Below are 22,016 nucleotides of genomic sequence, written 5' to 3'. Positions count from 1 at the left end.
TGTCATGTCATAATACATAAATGAGTTGTGTGTTCAAAAATGAAACATAGTTTTAAATTCAATTTTAGATCAAATATAAAGTATGGCAAAGTGCATTATACCATCTGACTGAATGCAGACTATAATGAAAACAATAAGAATATTAATAATCGGTATGTTCATACTTATAAATTTATAATTTATGATGAATTGTTTAGCTTTTCAATATGAAATGAACCGGCAGAATTACCATATTACCTATGATTGTTAATGTGACCCCATGATGAGATCTACTCATTTACACTCTGATTTCAAATGTTGTTGTTTTTTTGGATGTAAACAAATCAGTTTATATAGCAAGACAGGAGCCTAAGAAGAGAAATAAGTATACCAGTATTCCGCCGTTTATCAATAGAACAGGAGAAAGACTCTACTCACTAACGGAGGTGATAAGGTATGCTTTAAGTCAGATGATATAATGCAGTATCATGAGTATGCCATAATTTGTATTTCATTAAAAAGTCTGTTTGATTTTAGAACACACAACTCACACAACTCTTATATGTAATTTGACATTTCATATGTCCTCATTTGCGGTGCATATAATGAGGTGTGTGTATTTTTAGCTCACCTGGCCCAAAGGGCCAAGTGAGCTTTTCTCATCACTTGGCGTCCGGCGTCCGGCGTCCGTCGTCCGTCGTCCGGCGTCCGGCGTCCGTCGTCCGTCGTCCGGCGTTAGCTTTTACAAAAATCTTCTCCTCTGAAACTACTGGGCCAAATCAAACCAAACTTGGCCACAATCATCATTGGGGTATCTAGTTTAAAAAATGTGTGGCGTGACCCGGTCATCCAACCAAGATGGCCGCCACGGCTAAAAATAGAACATAGGGGTAAAATGCAGTTTTTGGCTTATAACTCAAAAACCAAAGCATTTAGAGGAAATCTGACATGGGGTAAAATTGTTTATCAGGTCAAGATCTATCTGCCCTGAAATTGTCAGATGAATCGGTTAACCTGTTGTTTGGTTGCTGCCCCTGAATTGGTAATTTTGAGGAAATTTTGCTGTTTTTGGTTATTATCTTGAATATTATTATAGATAGAGATAAAATGTAAACAGTAATAATGTTCAGCAAAGTTAGATTTACAAATAAGTCAACATGACCGAAATGGTCAGTTGACCCCTTTAGGAGTTATTGCCCTTTATAGTCAATTTTTAACCATTTTTCATAAATCTAAGTAATCTTTTACAAAAATCTTCTCTGAAACTACTGAGCCAAATTAATCCAAACTTGGCCACAATCATCTTTGGGGTATCTAGTTTAAAAAATGTGTGGCGTGACCCGGTCAACCAACCAAGATGGCCGCCACGGCTAAAAATAGAACATAGGGGTAAAATGCAGTTTTTGGCTTATAACTCAAAAACCAAAGCATTTTGAGGAAATTTGACATGGGATAAAAATGTTTATCAGGTCAATATCTATCTGCCCTGAAATTTTCAGATGAATTTGACAATCGGTTGTTGGCTTGCTGCCCTCCAGTTGGTAATTTTTAAAGAAATTTTGCCGTTTTTGGTTATTATCTTGAATACTATTATAGATAGAGATAAACTGTAAACAGCAATAATGTTCAGCAAAGTAAGATCTACAAATAAGTCAGCATGACCTTAAGGAGTTATTGCCCTTTATAGTCAATTTTTAACAATTTTCATTAATTCGGTAAATTTATGTAAATTTTTACCAAATATTTTTCTCTGTTACTAATGGGCAAGGTTCATTATAGATATAATTGTAAGAAGCAAGAACGTTCAGTAAAGTAAGAACTTCAAACACATCACCATCACCAAAATACAATTTTGTCATGAATCCATTTGTGTCCTTTGTTTAATATGCACATAGACCAAGGTGAGCGACACAGGCTCTTTAGAGCCTCTAGTTTTTCTCACAATGAATGCTGATTTATTTCCCAATATATTCCTGAAATATTTGCCACTGTTTTATAATATAAAGGAAGAAAGCAACCAACAATCAATCAATCTATCCAATTAACCCACCGTGGCTATCAATAGAAATTTCGTCATAGTTTCGGCATAAACATTGCTAAGATAATTGTTTACTCGACTCCTCAATGCACGAAATTATCAAGATTATAGGGGCATCTCAGTGACCATGCAAGCGTTCTAAATACGTTATCCATCACTAGCCCAACATCAATGAGGTTAAAAGCTCGAACTTTCCTCGAAGCAAGTTAATGTTAGAATTCGATTTTGATTGAATAGGATTTCCAGTCTCCTGTCGAGCGTCGTCTTCCTCCGCCAAAAACTGGCCTCCATGGTATAGCCATGCAGGTGTGCTGCAAATGGCTTTTAATACAAACAACTCTCAATCATGTCAGGCATTACATAATTTTTAGTAGTGGTTTGGGTCTTTTTTAACACATTTTCAGTGGTATTTATAAACGCAGTGTACAATATTGGCGTGGAATTCTATATATATTTTTTTTTTAACATTTTTAATTCCTTGAGAAGCAAATTTATTAAAGTTTAGAGAAGGTCAGGTTAGGGCCGATTTTGGCCTAAAACAGGAATTGTAAAATTAACCATAGAAGTCAAATAATGGGTTCGAAACAAAGGAGTAGTTCTAGTAAGACCCCTTTTTTGTCCCAAAATATATACATATTTTTTTTGATTGCTCCCTTGATATCTTTACGCCCATTTTATTGTCGAGCCTACAACTTTTGTTGCAGAAAGCTCGACATAGGGATAGTGATCCGGCGGCGACGGCGGCGGTGGTGTTAGCTTACTTCTTAAAGGCTTTATATTTTAAAGGGTGGAAGACCTGGATGCTTCATACTTTGTATATAGATGCCTTATATTACGAAGTTTACGTCAGTCACATGTCCAATGTCCTTGAACTCATTTTCATGGTTCAGTGACCACTTGAAAAAAAGTTTGTTTTTTGTAATGTTAAATTCTCTCTTACTTTAAGTAATAGGAGAACTATATTTGGTACGTGCGTACCTTGCAAGGTCCTGATGCCCATCGACAGTTTTCACTTGACCTCGACCTCATTTCATGGATCAGTGAACAAGGTTAAGTTTTGGTGGTCAAGTCCATATCTCATACCCCAGTCCCACTAGGCCACGATCGCACTACGATCTGTGAAAAAAATGCAAATTTTGACGAGCGTAGTGCGATCGTGTAGATCGCAGTGAGGTCGTAATACGGTCGTGGTAAGGTCTTGGAGATCGTGATGAGCGTGGCCAACTTTGAACATGTTCAAAACAAGCGTGGTGCGGTCGTGACGAAATCAGGTCGTAGTAGAAGCGTAGTGAGAGCACAGGAAGGTCGTGGTAAGATCGCAAAGGTCGGTGTACCATCGTAGCGAGAGCGTAATTCTATTCGGGGAGACTACGCTACGATCTCAAACGCCGTTATCACGACATCTCTATGATCATTACGTTCTCACCGCGACCCAACTATGCTCCCACTACGACCATACCACGTTTACACCATGCTGTTCAAGAACATAGTACGATTCTAGTACGCTCATGCCGTCCTCATCACGCTCTTCTTACGACCTGTCTACGTTCGTACTACGACTATTTCGAGTTCTTGTCATTGTCACATAAATGTATAAAAACTCTCCAATTTTAGTTTGAAACGTCAATTTCAATTGAACCATGGAAACACAAGACCATTTACATGTAATAATGCTTCTTCAATCAATAACTCACATGCGCGTAGCTACGTTTACGTCAAAACGCCCGGGCGTACACTTGAATTTAGAAAATAAAACAAATAATCGACATAGAATAAGACAAACTGGTCAAAAGCTTATCAGCCGTGTGCTTCTTTTTTCAATGGATTGTAATTTTGAATTAAAAGGGACTCAAATAGATCATTTAATATATTTGTTCGAATCTTTTGTAAAAGTCTGAATCTACTATGAATTCTACGTACTTTTCTTATATATTAAAGCAATTCACTATCTGCTCAGATTCGATATGCGTCAAAATTAAGAGTCCGAATGTGGATAAAATCTTTTGAATGACTCTCTGTGAAATTTAACGAAAGTTGGACAGAAACTCTTTATGATCAAAAGAGTATTCAGAGCAATATAATAATGCAATTATATCTTTTATTTTCCCGCATTTAAGGACAAATGTAAATTTTTTTTCTTCAATTAATAAGTGGTTGCAGTTTGGGCTTACATTTTGTTATTTCTCCACATTAACCTAGCTACTTGTCGAACCTTCATCGAATTTTGTGAAAATGTCTTAGAAGTTTTTTCTATGACTAATGTCTAATGCTAAATTTTGAAAGCATTTGTTTTTGTCCCTTTTTCTGTTCTTTCCTGATAGACAGATAGCCTCGGACTCTTCTGTACGCAATTAATTGTTTTACATGCTCAATTTATAAACCTTCATAAATTGTCGTGAAATATTCCAGATCAAGAAAAAAACATCAAAAGAAAACTTTAGATTTGTTTTTAAATCCCTTTAAAGGAACGAACAATTGATTCACTTTTTGTGGGAAGAAATCCTATGTGTTCCAGATTTTTTTTATATTTCACCTCTTAGATTTTTTTTCGTAAAAGTGCTTTGTCGATTGTATGCTCAATCACGGCACCCTTTAAACTTATCTAAAAGTAATATTGGTTTGGTTGTTTTCTCTACAACCAATTACCATTAGGCTGCCTTTCAGGTTAACACGATGAATATAAAGTAAGCATATTACAAAATTTAGCCAAAACAAATAAACCATTTAGATTCAAAAGTATGTTGCTATCAATGATTTTTTACTGACAGGAATCATTACGGTATCTCATTCTCGATAGCTTTCGGGGCTTTGTCCCTTTCGAACCCACTACCAGCAGGTGCTTTATCATTGTGGTTGGCGCCCTTCATGTCCCTCGCCAAGATTCGGGCGTACACGTAAAAATGACCCAGCTACGCCACTGACTCAGATACAAAATCTTAACGTCCAAGCCATGATGTTGTTATTGAGAGAGCGAAGAAGAAGGATTATTCGAAGAACATTTAGACGGCGTAGGTCCTTTTGGGATCGTCCTTGGTTAGCAACAAAATGCACCTAGTGATGTTCGATGAACTTCTTATCCGAGTTGGTCCAATAATTAAGAAGACGGATACGCTATTTAGAAGAGCCCTATTGCCTGGTCTTTAAACTTTCCATCACTTTAAGTCACAAGTATTCGACCTTGCAGTATGACTTCAGATTTGCTCGGAATTCTATAAGTAAATTTTTACCCGAGGTTTGCAATAGTTGACGAATATTAAGATGAGGTTATTTCATGTCCAACTGACCAAAATGATTGGAGGGCTATAGCAGACGAATTTTAGAAGAGATGGAGAGCGTAGTAAGATCGCGGTATGAGTGTGGTATGGTCGTAGTTAGGTCGTGGGACGACCGTGCTATAATCTCATTAGAAGCGTGGTAAGATCGTGTTGCAATCGCATAAATCGTGGTATGGTCGTAGTGAGAACGTGAAGAGCGTAGAAAGGTCTTGATAAGCGTAGTGAGGTCGCAGAATAAGCGTGGTGAGAACGTGATATAATCGTAGCGGGATCGTTGTAGAAGCGTAATGAGGACGTAGTAGCATCGTGAAAGCAACGAAAATGTACATTTTCATGCCGCTCATACCGCGACCTCACCACGATCTGATTTTATTTTAGATCGTGGTGAGCGTAGTACGATCGTGGTCTAGTTGGACAGGGGCTTCAGATACTATAAGCAATATGTCTAGTATATTCGGTGTATGAAAGCTCTATAAGGTGTACATGTCCAACTGGCAGGTCTCATCTGACCTTGACCTCATTTTCATTGTTCAGTGGTTATAGATCAGTTTTTGTATTTTGGTCTGTTTTTCTCATACTTTATGCAATAGATCTACTATATTTGATGAATAGAATGATTGTAATGTGTACATGTCTAGCGGGCAGATGTCATCTGACCTTAACCTCATTTTCATGGTTCAGTGGTCAAAGTTAAGTTTATTAGTTTTTGTCTTTTTATCTAATACTGTATGAAATAGGTCAACTATATTTGGTGTATGGAAATATTTTATCATCTATATGTCAGTCTAGCATGTTTTATTTGACCTTGAACTAATTTTCATGGTTCATTTCTCTGTGTTAAGTTTTTGTGCTTTGGTCTATTTTTCTTAAACTATAAGCAATAGGTCAACTATATTTGTTGTACGGAAGCATTGTTAACTGTACATGTCTGCCTGGCATGGTACATCTGACCTTGACCTCATTTTCATGGTTCATAGGTCTTTGTTTAGTTATGTTGTTTAATGTTAAGTGTATGTGACAGTTTTAATAAAGCTTTATTATTAGGACTATCAACATGATATCAGTGATTAGTAAAGAAGGCAAGACATTTCAGCGTATGCACTCTTGTTGTATTCATCAATCGTTACGATTGTGGGTTACGGAATTGTATCAGATATTCTCAATCGCCAATGAGAATGGAAACAATAGTATTTGGATAGAAAATATGTTTTTTTTTTTCTTTTATTTTTTATATTTTGGTTATCATTTATATCTTATTGGATGCATGTTTTTATTACAGCTGTTTACGGTGTTAAGATGAGAAGCAGTGAGGAAGAGAGAATATTTCAGTTGTTGTTTCTCCTTTACGATGTATGTAAAGATACTCTTCTTTCTTTCTTCGCCAATAAATATTGTAACAACGAACTAACAGATGAAAACATTTCACAGTATATCAGTAAAAACAAAGACAAACTCCTTCAACAATTACAAAAATCGAAATGTAAAATATGCTCGGAGTCAAAAGCTGAAAACTCTTGTCTGAAATTACAACGAGAACTACTTGCATGTTTCTTTAAAGTTGACAAATCTGTGAAAAAAGACACAAGTTTGACAAATGTGACTTCAGATTTACTTACCGTTAAAACAATCGAACCAGATGAACTGACTGTTTCAATGCTTCACAACCTACTACTGACCGCAGAACTAGACTCCGCGGAACGTGAATGGATTGGTCAATTGTATGAGCAACGAAAACAGTTTTCATCTATGGCAATAACCGAGGACAAATTCCAAGACATTTGGAGAAAATGTGAAGAAATAGTCCTCAATATTTCAAGAAAGTACAGTAAAGGACAAGAGAAGATAATGGAGAAATACATAAAAGTTGTAAAAACTATGCTGCCTCAATGGGACATGGTGGAGGACGCCTGGCAGTTGATGGAGAAGGAGTTTCATCTGCAAGTAAGATAAGATCAATTAACATATTATCTCTTTTGGCTGATTGGATGTAAGTCAATATATGAGACAGAATTTACTGTATTTGTTGTATCCTTTATTTCAAGTTTGTGGGGTAGATGCGTTCAAGCACTTGCACCTGCAAAGGGGAAAGAGATTAATATAGGTTGCAATAACTTGTTTCCTAATCCACTCTTAATAAATGTTTAGACTGATAGATACAAAATTTATCAAAATTATTCACAACTGAGACATGTCTCTGTGCCGATATTTAATTTGAATCATCTTACTGGAATAATTATTCCATAGTAGCTTTAACAACATCACTCCATACTATAAAATTGAGAATGGAAATGGGGAATGTGTCAAAGAGACAACAAACTATGTCGACAAGTACAAACACATTCTTTAACATTTCGTCTAAACAATAGATGTGATAAAGTGTTTAAAGAAACGGATAGTGTGTATATTTCATGGTAATTGTATGCATATATCCCTGGCGCAACGTATGTGAGGCTAATAACAGTTCTCTATTTGCCACCGTCAATTGGTGATTTAATGGTCGCAAATGAAAATTCATTATCGAATAAGCAAATTTTATCTCGAGTTTTATTTTTACTTGAACAAAGGTTCTTTTGGTGAAATCATTTTAATATTGGTCAATTTTTTTCTTTGCTCCTACCAGCTTTGCAGGAGATATAATCAAAGAACTGACAGAGTCAGCACAGAAGTTTACTTCCTAACTCATCTAGCCCCAAGCATCATGTCACACATTATCATTACTAAAAACAATAAATGTATTCTATTCTGAGGAACAATTCAACGTTTTAACAAATTTACTGACGATCCACCACAAAGTAATATGAACAGAACCATACAAATAGTAAGCAAATACATATAAAAAGATGTGGTATGATTACCGAGGAGACAATTCTCCACAGGAGACCAAAACGACACAGAAATTAACAACTACAGGTCACAGTACAGCCATCAACAATGAGCAAAGCCAATACCGTATAATCAGTCATAAAAGGCCACGAAATGACAATGTAAAACAATTCAAACGAGAAAACTAATGCCCTTATTTATGTTAAAAAAAAATAATCGAAAAACAAACATTTAACACATAAACAAATGACAACCACTGAATTACAGGCTCCTTATATTATGTTCTCAAATCTAGATAGCATCTCCCATTTAGAAAAACAACACGTGAAGAAATGGATCAATTATGTGTTGCTCTCCATATACAAAATGTATCCGAAATCAAAGATGTAGAACATATTCTATCATAATCATTCTAGTATCTAATGCAATTACTGTTTCCTCCATGCCCGTCTTGAACATGAAAAAAAAATTAAATAAATAACACTCCGAATGCTCAGATTGGTTGCCATCGTGCAACACAGTTCATAACACCATATAGGAAAAACATAGAACTCTTTTTTTGTCATAAGACACTGTCAAACATCCAAACATAATATCCACACTGATTTGTCCACACTTGTTTTTAATACTTATTTTTCTCCAGGATGGAACGTTATATGCGGACATTTCTCTTAAACTGAAATGTAGAGAAACTCAGTACTGGACAACAACGTCAGAGGAGAAGTTTGGATGTGATGAAATAAACAATAATGATGAGAGTGACGCTCAAGACATTACAGACAGAGTCTTGTCACGGCTTCTACCAGTCCTAGAAAAACATCAGCAGGAAATTGATATCAAAAATAAAAACCAGACACGTTCGTACACTATGTTTCCATTGATTTTTATCATTGACGGTTTTGTAAATATTAACTACACAGAAAACTGCAATTTTTTTTTTAATTTACATCACATCTTACAGTTGCGTTTTCATTAGTGGTTTAAGTTAAGTTGATATGATCTGGTATGTACATAGATTTATATATTTGGTGATTTGAAAAAAAAAAAATCAAATCTTTTGAAGAAGATATTATGAATGGGATCGACTGTTCACATAGTGTTCGGGTTCTTTTTTTATACTGGGTCGAAAAACAATTAATTTTGAAATAGAAACGCAGTTCTTTTATAAGTTAACGTATGCTGTACTCTTTATTTAGAAAACATCATACTTTTCATCATCTTTGCTAGCCCAGGATTGCGATCCGGCCCCCTTCTCTCACAACCCTTGGCTAGCGAAGATGGCTTTTTCTTATTTTTTTCAGAATGTATACTACAGAGGTTAGAAGACATGTCTTCTGGTTTGTCGAGTACGCGGGAATATAAAGGTAAACATGTTTAATATATGACAAGCTACTCATTACACTGGTGGTCCGTCTAGTGATTTATGTACAATGTATAATTTGCCAAAAATGTGTAAAAATTATTGTTTTTGAATTGATCTCTTGCCTCTAGTTAACTCAATATGGGAGTTTCTTATTTTTATCGCATGCAATAAGACGATGGTGTTTACTATGGTGGCCGAATGCGGCCAATTTTGCGATTTCGTGCTGTAGATATATAGGGAAAAGGCGCAAACGCGAATTGCAAAATTGCAAAACGCAAAGAAAAGTAGAGAAATAAAAACACGTTTGTCACTTTAAGTATACAATAAAAAATAACGAAAACACAAAATGTGCCAAAGCTGCCATAGATAATTCGCCCTTGGTTCAATCACATGATGGTTATATGATGAGTAATACCAAAGACTTCTCTGCCTGGAGTCCGAGTAATCTATTCAGAAGCCTTTGATATACTATAGTCCTTATCTGTTTAATCTGCCAGAAGCTGTTGGTATGATCTTGTCATAAAATGTTTTATCTGCACAGGAGAGAGCCGTGATGATGAAGTGGTTAGCTCATTGGATTACTAACACAGTGGTTCCTGATTCGATTCCCGTTCCGGAAAGAAAGTTTCAAGTTACTGACTTCTTCTTGTCTCTATATATTTAACTCTTAATCTTTAATTAACTCTTTAATTTTTCCCAAGAATGTGACATGGAGAAGATTAGACTGCCATCTGGAATAAACGAGTTAAAGAGCCCACTGTTTGTGATAACAGAAGAAAATGAAGGTTTAGATACTAGTAGTGGTAGCAATGCGGGCAAAACCGGTAAGTTGATATTCAGTCTTTAATGATCCCCCTTTTTTAATAGGAATCTTATTCGCCTGTATCATAACTAACAAAAATCAACAATGTACATTGCGTTGACCACAAAGAACAGGCATCAATGATTTAAATATGTACTTAGTAGCACCATCTGTGTGCAATGTAATCATAATATAATTTATGGTACATTTCAAATAACAAGTATCATTTAGGTACTGGTACATCTAGACATATGATTCGGAGATCTTTTTAAAAAGTAATACTAACTTTCTCAAAAATATTGTGAAGCCTACCTCTGTCACAGAAAGCTCAACATATGAATAGTGATCCGGCGGCGGCGGCGTAAACAAACTTCTGGTGGTAAAAGACCTGGACGTTTCATACTTTGTATATAGATGCTTTATGTTATGAAGGTTCAATCTGTCATATGTCCATGAAATGAGGTCGAGATCAGGTGAACCTTTTCTCACGAACTTGTACATGTAGACGTTGCAAGGTATCTAAAATTGACATAAGTCCATTGTCATTGACCTCATTACATGGTTCAGTGATTACTTGAAAAAATTTAAGATTTTTAGTACTCTTAATTTCTCTTTATTATGAGTGATAGGATAACTATATTCGAGACGTATCTTGCGAGGTCCTTGTGCCCGTCAACCAGTATACACTTGACCTTGGCCCGATGATAAGAATCAACGGTGTTTGTAACACTGATTTCACCCAGCCAAATATTCTCTTCTTCGTTGTCAAGGTGGTCAAAGTTCTTTCACTTTGGTAGACTGATGATGGTGCATTGTATAAAAGTATTTCAGTTACCAATAGACTATATCACTCGATTTCAGTCAAATTTAATTACAATTTTTAAATAGTAATTAAAGATAAGGGTATGTGTCAATGTGTGTACAATTTGCCGTCAGTGTATTGAAGAAGAAGTCAATTTTATCTTATTGTGTCCAAAATAAAAATTGGCTTAGAGCAAAGTACGTCATGAAATATCACTGGTCTAGGCCAAGTGTGTTTAATAAAATTGAGAATGGAAATGGGGAATGTGTCAAAGAGACAACAACCCTACCATAGAACAGACAACAGCAGAAGTTCACCAATAGGTCTTCAATTTTTAAATTTATTTAAGTTTAGATTATGAAGCACATCATACAGCTGAGAAAAACACAATTTTGCTCTCTTTAAAATCAGAGACAACATTATAAAATGAACAGTCTTTTTACTTGTTTAATTTTAAATTTTATATCGACAACGATAACCTCTAAAGTTCAGGGTGATACTTATGATACTTAATCAATATTCGGGAAGTCAGTTATTCATCAATGGTTTACAACATAGATAGAACATTATCTCTTTGTACATTATATTAACCACTGGTACAAAAGAAATCTTCGTATTTCAGTAAATACAGACTCTTTATGGGCAAGAGGAAAAAGTCAGTCAGATTCTGCATTTTTGACCCCAACTTTCAAGGTAATGGTTATGAGAATTCTAGTGCAATTAGATATGCAAAAGGATACTTTTTTTTAAATACTTAAAGTTTGTCGTCAATTCCACTGTTGACGATCGGGGTCCTGGTCAACAACTTTGCGCAATATCCAGTCGACATTTACGAGATATTTGAAATGTTTTATTATGAACAGTTTAAGAGTATTGCATTACAATAGGGATAGCAGTACTGTAATTAAAGATGTGCAAACATCCATTTTAGATTAGATGGTCGCAAATATCCGTTTTACTGGCTCCACTCCGCTTTCGACAGTAAAACTTCATTTGCGACCGTCAAACCAACCAATTGACCGTCAACTCATGAAACCCATATTTGTTTCCCCTTAACAATTTTTTTTGTACTACTATTGAAATTATTATTATTCAGAACTAAAATAGAATCTTGAAATATCGCAGTATTCCAGTAAAAAAGTATGTTCAGCCATCGAAGTCTGTAATCTTAATCTGTTTTTTGTCTATGAAAAAATAACATAAACATGTCTCAATGTTGATATTCTTTTCCTTTTAATGGCTGATACGACTAATATATGCACAACAAATCTCTATCTAATGGAATTACTTATTCTATCTATATACATACAACCTCACATGCAAACAATCTATGAAAAAAAAGAATATACATTTTGAAGTTATTCAAAATCATGAAAACAATCTCTGAAAACAACTGGTATAGTAGAGGAAGAAAGTGGAAAGAGCACAGTACAAAAAGATGTTGATACTTGAGAAATAATATGTATCTATTGTATATGTGCAGATTTCACTATAATAAACCATTGATTCATATATAACAATCGGTGATAAATACTCATTCCAACTTTTTCACAATTTCCATCGTTACTCTTTTTTTTCTTCTTTTTTTTCCGATTTACTACCCATAGCGCTCACAGTGCTTTGATTTAAATTGAATTCGTGTACGACCTTTCATGTCAAAAAGAACATATGCGAAGTCCCCTCTTTTGATTGAGATGGTTATTGTTTTACTTACTGGTAAACTTTGATTGTCCGAGTTCTCTCAACGGCTGCATTATTAAGAATTTTCAGTTGTATAAGAGAGGGACGAAAGATATCAAAGAGACATTCAAACTCATAAATCTTAAATAAACTGACAACGCCCTGGCTAAATTTGAACAATACAAACAGACAAACAATAGTACACATGACACAACATAGAAAACTAAAGAATAAACAATACGAACCCCACCAAAAACTAGGGGTGATCTCAGGTGCTTTGTAAGGGTAAGCAGATCCTGCTCCACATGTGGCACCTGTCGTGAGACTACGTTTGCACTACTTCTGTGTGATAGTAGTCTCAGGGTTGTATCCTATATTTAAATGTTTATCATGATGCCAAAATATATTATTCAGTTTCGTACAATTTTAACAAAAACACTGTAAATAAAGGCAACAGTAGTATACCGCAGTAGTCATAAATCGATTTAGAAAAAACAAATCCGGGCTACCAACTGAAACCGAGGGAAACACATCAAATATAAGAGGATAACAAAGAAATTACAAAAACGGTTTAGTTCAACAAAATACAAACGACAATGCAACACACACACAAACGAACTATAAGATAACAACTGCCATATTCCTGACTTGGTACAGGACATTTTAAAAGAAAACAATTGTGGGTTGAACCTGGTTTTGTGGCAAACCAAACCTCCGTAAAATATAAAAAAAATGTCTAATAGTAAGGTTTACTTATTTTTGCTGTAAGTTTGTCATCTCTTTTATCAGGAAAGAGTATACGACCATGACGACGGACATCATACTTTGTATGCAGACTTCCCATCCGTGAAGGTCAAGGCGAAGAATAATTACGTGATTATGATTGACGAAAAAATAGCAGCCTCAATGACGGAAGGAGAAATCTATTATCTAATCAAACAGGTTGATGATTGGTGGGAAATAACTACCCTACCAGGGGCTTCTTTCTTTATAAAGTCGGAGTGTGCTGAAATAGTTGGCCCAAATCCAAGATTGATGACTCGGGATCCAAAATCAATTCGTAGAGAATTCAGATTTCCATCTCAGAAGCGGATAGAGAGTACAGAATCAGACATAGATGTAAGAACACAATTTTAACACCAAAGAAACTTCTTATGACTTCGAATAGATCATGCACATTTTATTTATTAAATCAACAGAGAAGCAGAGTATACCACGCTATCCCATTTATTATGATATAGTTCCGACATAATTTTCAAATTTTAAAACGGTTGAAAAATTTCACACTTTTTGAAAATTTTTGTAAAACAGACGAAACAATGACCGAAAATATAAAAAAAACGGATGAATATACAAACAACAAAACATTACGTTGGAATCAATTTAGTTGATCTCTAGACAACCATAAAGAGTTATAATTAAGATTTGTTTTAAATCAAAAACAAAAGTAGATACATTAATTTATAAAACGTAAACCGCCTTTCTGGTATGCCTTTTTTACTTTTTAAATCAATTTTTATTTTAGGGTTATGAGATTGTAAACATCAAAGGAGGTAAAATTGAAGATCCAGAACCGGTAAGTTTTTTCGGTTTGTAGAATACAAAATTGACTTGCAATATTTCCTTTTTGGGCTCCACCATCACTTAAAACTACTAGCCCTCATAAAGCATGCCCTTTATCTCTAGAGGGAGCTATAATTCCTTTTTTGCACGGTCGACCCACGTGCACTTAACAGTACATGCCTAATTTATTTATTTGTCCTTAAATATGCTAAGAAGATTTCACCCTTGAAAATATAACTAATAACGATCAATCAATCTGTAGTTCTCTAAACCTTCTTGATCAACCATTAACAGAATGAATAATAACTGTACCTTATTAGCATGAGCCGTTATTGTTAAAATGCGCATTTGGTGCAGTAAAATTGGTACCGTGTTTTCTTTTGAATAAAGCATATTTTCCCCGAGTAGTACTATTGACTTGGTTTATTTTTGCTCACTTTTAAATAATTGTATATAAATATCATTGTTTTCCAGCTTTATGAAACACCTTGGGAATTTAGTAATAAACACGAACTTATACGTAAAATGGGATCTGAATCTAAACCTAGAGCTGCCCCTCGACAGCAGAGTGAATCTGGACCTAGAGCTGCCCCTCGACAGCGGACTGAGGCAGGACCTAACACCCTCCATAGACAATGGCGACGAAACGCAGTCAACATGAAAATAGACTCATCAGAAATTGATGGATATTTAACGCCACAGAAGATCGGCTTAGTTCTGAAACAGAAACGATCTATGTCATTACCTTTACCTCAAGTAGATGCACGACCACAGGTTATTATATATTAGTAATGTATTTAATCAGCTCTTACACACGAACATTCTTTTTGTTATCCAATAGTTGATCCGATGATGATGCCAGATTTATATCCTACACAAAAATATGAAAGTAACAGGGTAAGCATCACCTCGGATTTAAGAATAGCCTATCTCCAAAAAAGTATACTCGGTATATTCAAACTCAGTCCACAGTACTAACCATTTAAAACTAGTTATAACTCGTAGGGGATGGTGGTATACGCGGCTTACTATTGTGAAAATTTGATCCTTCAGTTGTTAAAGCAGATTTAGATTAATTCCGTGCAGAATTCCGTTGAATTCTAAACTTCTTGCAATACCTGTTGATTTTTTTTTTGCTTGCGAAGTGGTATTAACATCAGGATTTAAAATTGAAAACAGAGCATGAACTGAAATTCGCCAGAATGCCATAACCTTTATAATCAATATTTTGTATTGAGATTAATCACTCATCTGGATTTAGAAAAATGCTGAAAATTTGTTTGCTTTGTTGTAAAAATGATTTAAGGTAGTCAGACTTCGAAATTGTATAGCTTCTTGAAGAGGGTAGTAATTATTAAACAAAAAATATTAAATGTAGAAGAGTCATGAAAGGCTGCATCGATTGTAAATATCTTTATTTTAATTTTAATTTTTGTTTTGATAACAGATGAAGATTCCGGAGGTAGCTTCCAAGACTAAAGGTAAACAACTAGTAAAACTAATATTACAAGTATATGCTGTAACAAAAAGGAGATGTGGTATTATTTCTAATGAGACAACTATCCATCAGAGTTTTAAAAAACGATGATATTAGCTATAGGAATTATACATTCCTCTACGACCTTTTTCAATGAGAAGTTATGGTATTTTAATCAACAATTGTTAATATCCACGTAATGTTAAAGCAGATTGACTTAAACATCATCATTCATCTTATACAACGAGCCTCCTCCTATTTAACAAGGGGCCTCGGTGGCCAAGGTGTCTAAGTTGTTACTACTGTGATCACTACCCAGTCAACACTGGGTTGTGAGTTCGAACCCCGCACATGCAGGTGGACTCGACTCCAATCCTAATTGACTAGGATTGTTATTTTTCCTATCACAGCTTGGTTGTTTTCTCCGGGCAAAAAAAATGGCCGCCACGAAATAGCCTAGATGCGGTGCTTAAAAGTAGCGTCAAAACACACACAAAAAAATCAATCTTTTTTTACAGTATTATAAATAATAAGTATCCATGCAGAAACAAAAATAATATAAACTAATGTTTCTAATACTTTTCTTTTTTTCAGATAAGAACTAAAACTGACATGGTTCTGTGTACAAATTATTATTTATAAAGTTACAAGCAAGATCTGTATTGGAAAAAAATGTCAGAAATATTACTTTACATTAACGACATGTAGACGATTTATATAAACTCAGATTGAAAAGTGTGCATATGTTTATGTGTTTTGTTACTGACTTGTGTGTATCTAGTGTTTACCGTTGAAAGCATTTTTGAAGTTCTCTGAATAAAATTATTTCTAAGTATTTGTTTCATTTTGCATCAAGAATTAAAAAAACAATGACAAAGATCTCCTTTACATACAAAAATGTTTACGTAATCAAAAAACGTCCAATGTTTAGACACTGTTTACAGGGTACACGACTACGAACATCGGCATTTCGGTGTTGTACACCTGAACGATGTACTATTTGTACTTCGTACTCACCAAGGACTTCTAACTAGCGAGCTCAATGACTCTCTGGATTTTAAACTGAAATGAGCAATGGTCTGTCCTAACTACCGTAGTGATGGTGTTTATAATGTTTTATAAAGTTAACAACTGCTATGAGTTCTTCTCTTGTAAAACAGTAACGCCTTTCACCCTCCCTTAATGCTCGGCTAGCATAATCTATCACAACTTCAGATCCTTGCTATTTAAGTTGTGGTAGAACGGCACCAAGTGATGCATTAGTTTCGTTTGTATCTAAAATTAAATCAGTTGTGAAATCTGGATATGCCATCACTCTGAATTGAAACAAGTCTCGTCTTGTAGGGAAATCTGTTTTTTAACTATCATCAGGTTTCATTTCCACTTACCAGTAACCTAAAAATCAGTATAAATCTTATGTTGATAACCAGACACTGCCAGCAAGTTTGTCCAGGGAAACGTCAGTACAAGGGAGAGGATATGCATCTTTTATCCTTACCTTGTTCGATTTTCGATAATCAACACAGAAGCGATAAGACCGGTTCTGTTTCTTCACTATTACAACACCTGATGCCCAATGACTATTATATGGTTCAATGACTTCTTTTTATAGCATGTCGTCAATGCTCTTATCAACTTCTTGTTGTAAATGCACCGGAGCGCGCCTATTATGTGATTTGACTGGTTGCGCTTTCCCAGTATTGATTATATGATTATATAGTGTGGCGTAACTCCTTATCAAATTCAGCAAACAAACCTTCATATTTGCTTATAAGTACTTTTAACTGATCATTTTGTTGTTCATCTAACTTTTCACAAGTCTTCTCATACAAAGCCTTCAGATCCGAGGAAGTTGAAACGATTGCTTGCTATTCAAATCCGTATATGCGTCATCACAAACAGATTCAATCTTATGTACTTGTCCAATTGTTAAATCCTGGTACACAACATACGAATCTTGTTTAATATTAAGTAACCTAACAGAAACACATTCATTAACTTTTACTAAAATTCTTGCTTTCAAGGGTCCATACTTTTTCCCATTGTTTTCCGTTGGTCCAATGACGCCCTCTAAGCTATTTAAAGGATATCCTCCAGGAAAACATACCTTTCCGTTTACAACAACTTCCGAGGATGGAGGAATACTAACTCTTTCAGATGACACAACCCGATAGCAACCTAAGGGTCCCTCTAACATTAATTGTATCTCAGATTCTATGAGAATAAGCTTTTCAGACACAACATCCAATAAGCATTTGTTTGCCCGAAGAAAATCTAGTCCAAATATATCCTTGAGGAAAGGAAAACAGCTCTGAATAAAATATTATGCTATTACAGCAATATTTATGGATCTTTCGAAAGTTTTTTACTGTCTAACACATTACATTCTTTTAAGTAAATTTTCTGCCTTTGGTCTTTCTTTCAAAATCACTTGAAAAAATTACTTCAAAATTATCTTACGGATCATAGGCAACAAATCTAACTTCAAGGAGTGTTCAGCAATTGTGCTGTCATCCAGGAAAGGGTATCCCAAGGCTCTATCATCGGACCTCTATTATTTTATATTTTTGTAAATGACATATTCTCTTGTATTGAACCTGGAACCCTCTATTAATATGTTCATGATATTACACTGGTATATGCTGACAACAATTTAGAAAACTTTCAGGTATTTAATCTTAATCAAAGACCTGAGTACCTATGTAACCTTGTCCCTCAATTTGTATATCGTACAAGTTATCCAACTATCCGTTGCGATACAGTCAACATATCTACTATCCGTTGCGGTTTTCAAAATAACTATCCATTTTATATACTTTTAACCAAAATATCATACTGTCAGTTGTGATACAGTCAAAATATCCAACAAACGTTTGAAATACAGTGAAAATATCCGCTACGGTACAGTCAAAATACCTGACTATTTGTTGCAATATAGTCAAAATATATACTATCCGTTGCAATACAGTCCAAATATCTACTATCCGTTGTGATAGTCAAAATACCAAACTATCCGTTGCAATAAGTCAAAATATCTACTGTCCGTTGTGATAGTCAAAATACCAAACTATCCGTTGCAATAAGTCAAAATATCTACTGTCCGTTGTGATAGTCAAAATACCAAACTATCCGTTGCAATAAGTCAAAATATCTACTATCCTTTGTGATATTCAAAATATCCAACTATTCGTTGTTATATAGTTAAAATGTCAACTATCCGTTGTGATACAGTCAAAAATATCCAACTATATGTTGTGATATAGTCACAATATATCTATTATTCGCAAGTATGACTTAAAAATAGCACATTGGGGCACATCAAATACAGTATACAGTGGAGAATACACTGTCAAACATACTGACACATATTAAACATTCTGTGTCCACACTGGTTAACTTTAAATAGAACTAAGCTCATTTCTCCACAAAATCAAAACAAACAATAAAAAACACAAGGTCAATATGCATAGATGATAAAATTAATAAAACTTTTAAATACAAAGATAAAAGAAGTCGGAGAATGAATTACTGATGACAGTGTCTTTAAATTCGGGTACTTCAAAGTATATTAAGTATTCAAAGTTTGTATTTTTTGTCAATATAACACTACCGTACATGTATGACATTCCGATTTTAGTATTGGAGATTGGGTGAAAGATATACGTGAATGAGACGGCAAGCACGGTTAGAACATATCTTTATTGAAAAAAGCAATATTTACACAGAAAAAGAATCCTATGTAATTTATATTTTTCTCTTAAATAATATTGAAAGGTTACGAAAAGTCAGGTGAGCGTCACTGATGAGTCTTATGTAGACGAAACGCGCGTCTGGCGTCCTAAATTATAATCCTGGTACCTTTGATAACTATTGCCAATCGAAAATAACAGTTGTTATCTAAAAATTTGTTTCTATGTATTTTGTATTATCGTTTGTTTAAAGTTCTGTTGTTTCGTTGATTTCCTAATAGTTGCCGTGTTTCCCTCGTTTTTAGTTTGTAACCCGGATTTCTGTATCCTGAAAGGTAACCAAGAAGTCAGGCGTGTCCTGAGAAGGGAAACTGTATACTGAAAGGTTAACAATGAGTTAGATGTGTATCAAAAAGGGTAAATGCATACCGAAAATCAGGTGTGTCTTGGGAAGGGAAATTGTCGACTGAAAGGTAAACAATTATTCAGATGTGTCTTCAGAAAGGACACTGTATAATAAAAGGTTATCAAGAAGTTAGATGTGCCTTGAGAAAGGAAAAACATGCTGAACGGTTAACAAGTCAGGTGTGTCTTGAGAAAAGACACTTTATGCTGGACTAAGATGTCTTTTGAGAAAAGAACACGAATCCTGAAAGGTTACCAAGAAGTCACAGGTGTGTCTTGAGAAGGGACATTGCATACTGAAAGTTTAACAATAAGTTAGATGTGTCTTGAGAGGGGAAATTGTAGACTGAAAGGTTAAAATGAAGTCACGTGTGTCATGAAAAGGGACACTGTATACTGAAATTAGGTTAACAAGAATCAGTGTCTTGAGAAGGAAAACTAATCAGAAAGTTAACAAGAAGTCAGATGTGTCTTGAGTAGGGAAGCTGTATATTGAAAGGTTAACAAGAATTCAGATGCTTTGAGAAGTGAAACTGTTTAATGAAAGGTTAACAAGAAGTCGGATGTCTCATACAAAAAGACACTGTACATCAGAAGGTTTACAAGAAATCAGGTGTGTTTTGGGAAGGGAAACTGTCGATTGAAAGGTAAACAATTATTCAGATGTGTCTTCAGAAAGAACACTGTATAGTAAAGGTTATCAAGAAGTTAGATGTGCTTTGAGAAAGGAAAAAAATCCTGAAAGGTTACCAAGAAGTCAGTGTGTCTTGAGAAGGGAAATTATATACTGAAAGGTAAACACGAAGTCACGTGTGTCTTGAAAAGGAACACTGTATACTGGAATCAGGTTGACAAGAATCGGTGGAAAACTAATCAGAAAAGTTAACAAGAAATCAGATGTGTCTTGAGTAGGGAAGCTGTATATTGAAAGGTTAACAATAATTCAGATGCCTTGAGAAGGGACACTGTTTAATGAAAGGTTAACAAGAAGTCAGATGAGTCTTGAAAAGGGGAACTGTTTACTGAAAGGTTAACAAGTCAACTTAGGCAATATCCTTCATCATAAATTAGTTCAATCGAAAATACCTCCTTATGTCAATGATCAGTCTGTACCAATCATTTCTTATACCTATATACCTAGTATATCTAGTCCTTCGTGTAGCTTGGTGAATATGATGAACATTTTAAACTCTACTACTCGACGTAGATGCAGTCATGGTCATCGTCATTATAAATCACCTACTCTGCATGATGTCTCTGTTAATGACTTGCTGTCATTTATACAAAAACCGTTAGGCATTCTTCACATTCGCACAAAACTTTATTCATTACCCCTTTCAAAATGTCATTCTCTGTTCAAATTATGTTTGGAAACCACTGTTACAAACCCTCATTCAAACCAATACAAACTTAAAGCTAAAATTGCGGATATTGCAAGTCACAGACCTTTTTCAAACCAGTTCGCATTGGAAAAGATGAATAAGAGAAAAGATCTTTTCTTAATCTTTCCATGGCCAACAAAGGTATCGATGGCGTCAACTTAGGTAATATCCTTCATCATAATTAAGTTCAATTGAAAAGTCTGTACCAATCATTTCATTTACCTATACCAAACCTATTGCAAATAAAATTTTCAATTACAAACACGTTTTGCAGGTTCTCAATATTAACGACTTCAAGTCTAAACCTCCTGATTGCAAGTGTACTAGTTCCCAATTCACATATAATCAGGCTGACCACGTTATTACTGGTGACCTCAGCATTGTCAATAACACTTCCCTGCGAAATGTGTTATCGAAAGGTCCGAAATATCGTGAGCCTAAATCCATCAATTGGAAATACAACTTCAAAATTTTGATGGATTCAGTCGAAGATTATGCTAGGCAATGAACTACTAAGCGCGAGAAAGAAGACGTAGACACTCTTTCCGAATGGATTAAGGCGATGAGGTCGTTGATACAAATCAGAGTTAAGAAACTGAATGGGTCTATCAATGGCCATCCTACGTCAATCTTTAAGACCAAAATGTTGCAAAGCAATTATCCTACCTCCATTACAAATATGTTGTTGTTCCCGCAGATAAAGCCACAAACAACATCGTTTTTGTGTGTAAAACTCAT

General features: G+C 34.9%; 1 protein-coding gene across 1 annotated transcript; it reads left to right on the top strand.

The window, feature by feature from the left end:
* The first annotated feature begins 268 nt into the window (after positions 1 to 268).
* LOC134680647 (uncharacterized) lies at positions 269 to 16,637 on the top strand. The gene is made up of 11 exons (XM_063539774.1): positions 269 to 433; positions 6,572 to 7,233; positions 8,759 to 8,972; positions 9,417 to 9,479; positions 10,180 to 10,302; positions 11,705 to 11,775; positions 13,552 to 13,881; positions 14,288 to 14,338; positions 14,800 to 15,099; positions 15,773 to 15,806; positions 16,397 to 16,637. The coding sequence occupies exons 2-11, from the start codon at positions 6,589 to 6,591 to the stop codon at positions 16,405 to 16,407; spliced, it is 1,842 nt and encodes a 613-aa protein (XP_063395844.1). The 5' UTR covers positions 269 to 433; positions 6,572 to 6,588; the 3' UTR covers positions 16,408 to 16,637.
* Positions 16,638 to 22,016: the final 5,379 nt, after the last annotated feature.

This window comes from Mytilus trossulus, chromosome 8, assembly GCF_036588685.1.
Source record: "Mytilus trossulus isolate FHL-02 chromosome 8, PNRI_Mtr1.1.1.hap1, whole genome shotgun sequence".
In the NCBI taxonomy this organism is placed as follows: Eukaryota; Metazoa; Mollusca; class Bivalvia; order Mytilida; family Mytilidae; genus Mytilus; species Mytilus trossulus.
The sequence above is the reverse complement of the archived record's forward strand: the minus strand, read 5'-3'. Positions and strand labels throughout refer to the sequence as shown.

What these genes read in the sequence shown, in the direction of transcription:
- LOC134680647 (XM_063539774.1), top strand. Translation starts at nt 6,589, where the DNA reads ATGAGAAGCAGTGAGGAAGAGAGAATATTTCAGTTGTTGTTTCTCCTT. An exon ending in GAGTACGCGGGAATATAAAG is followed by an intron (nt 9,480 to 10,179) that starts GTAAACATGTTT and finishes ATTTTTCCCAAG; the next exon opens with AATGTGACATGGAGAAGATT. An exon ending in TTTTGACCCCAACTTTCAAG is followed by an intron (nt 11,776 to 13,551) that starts GTAATGGTTATG and finishes CTCTTTTATCAG; the next exon opens with GAAAGAGTATACGACCATGA.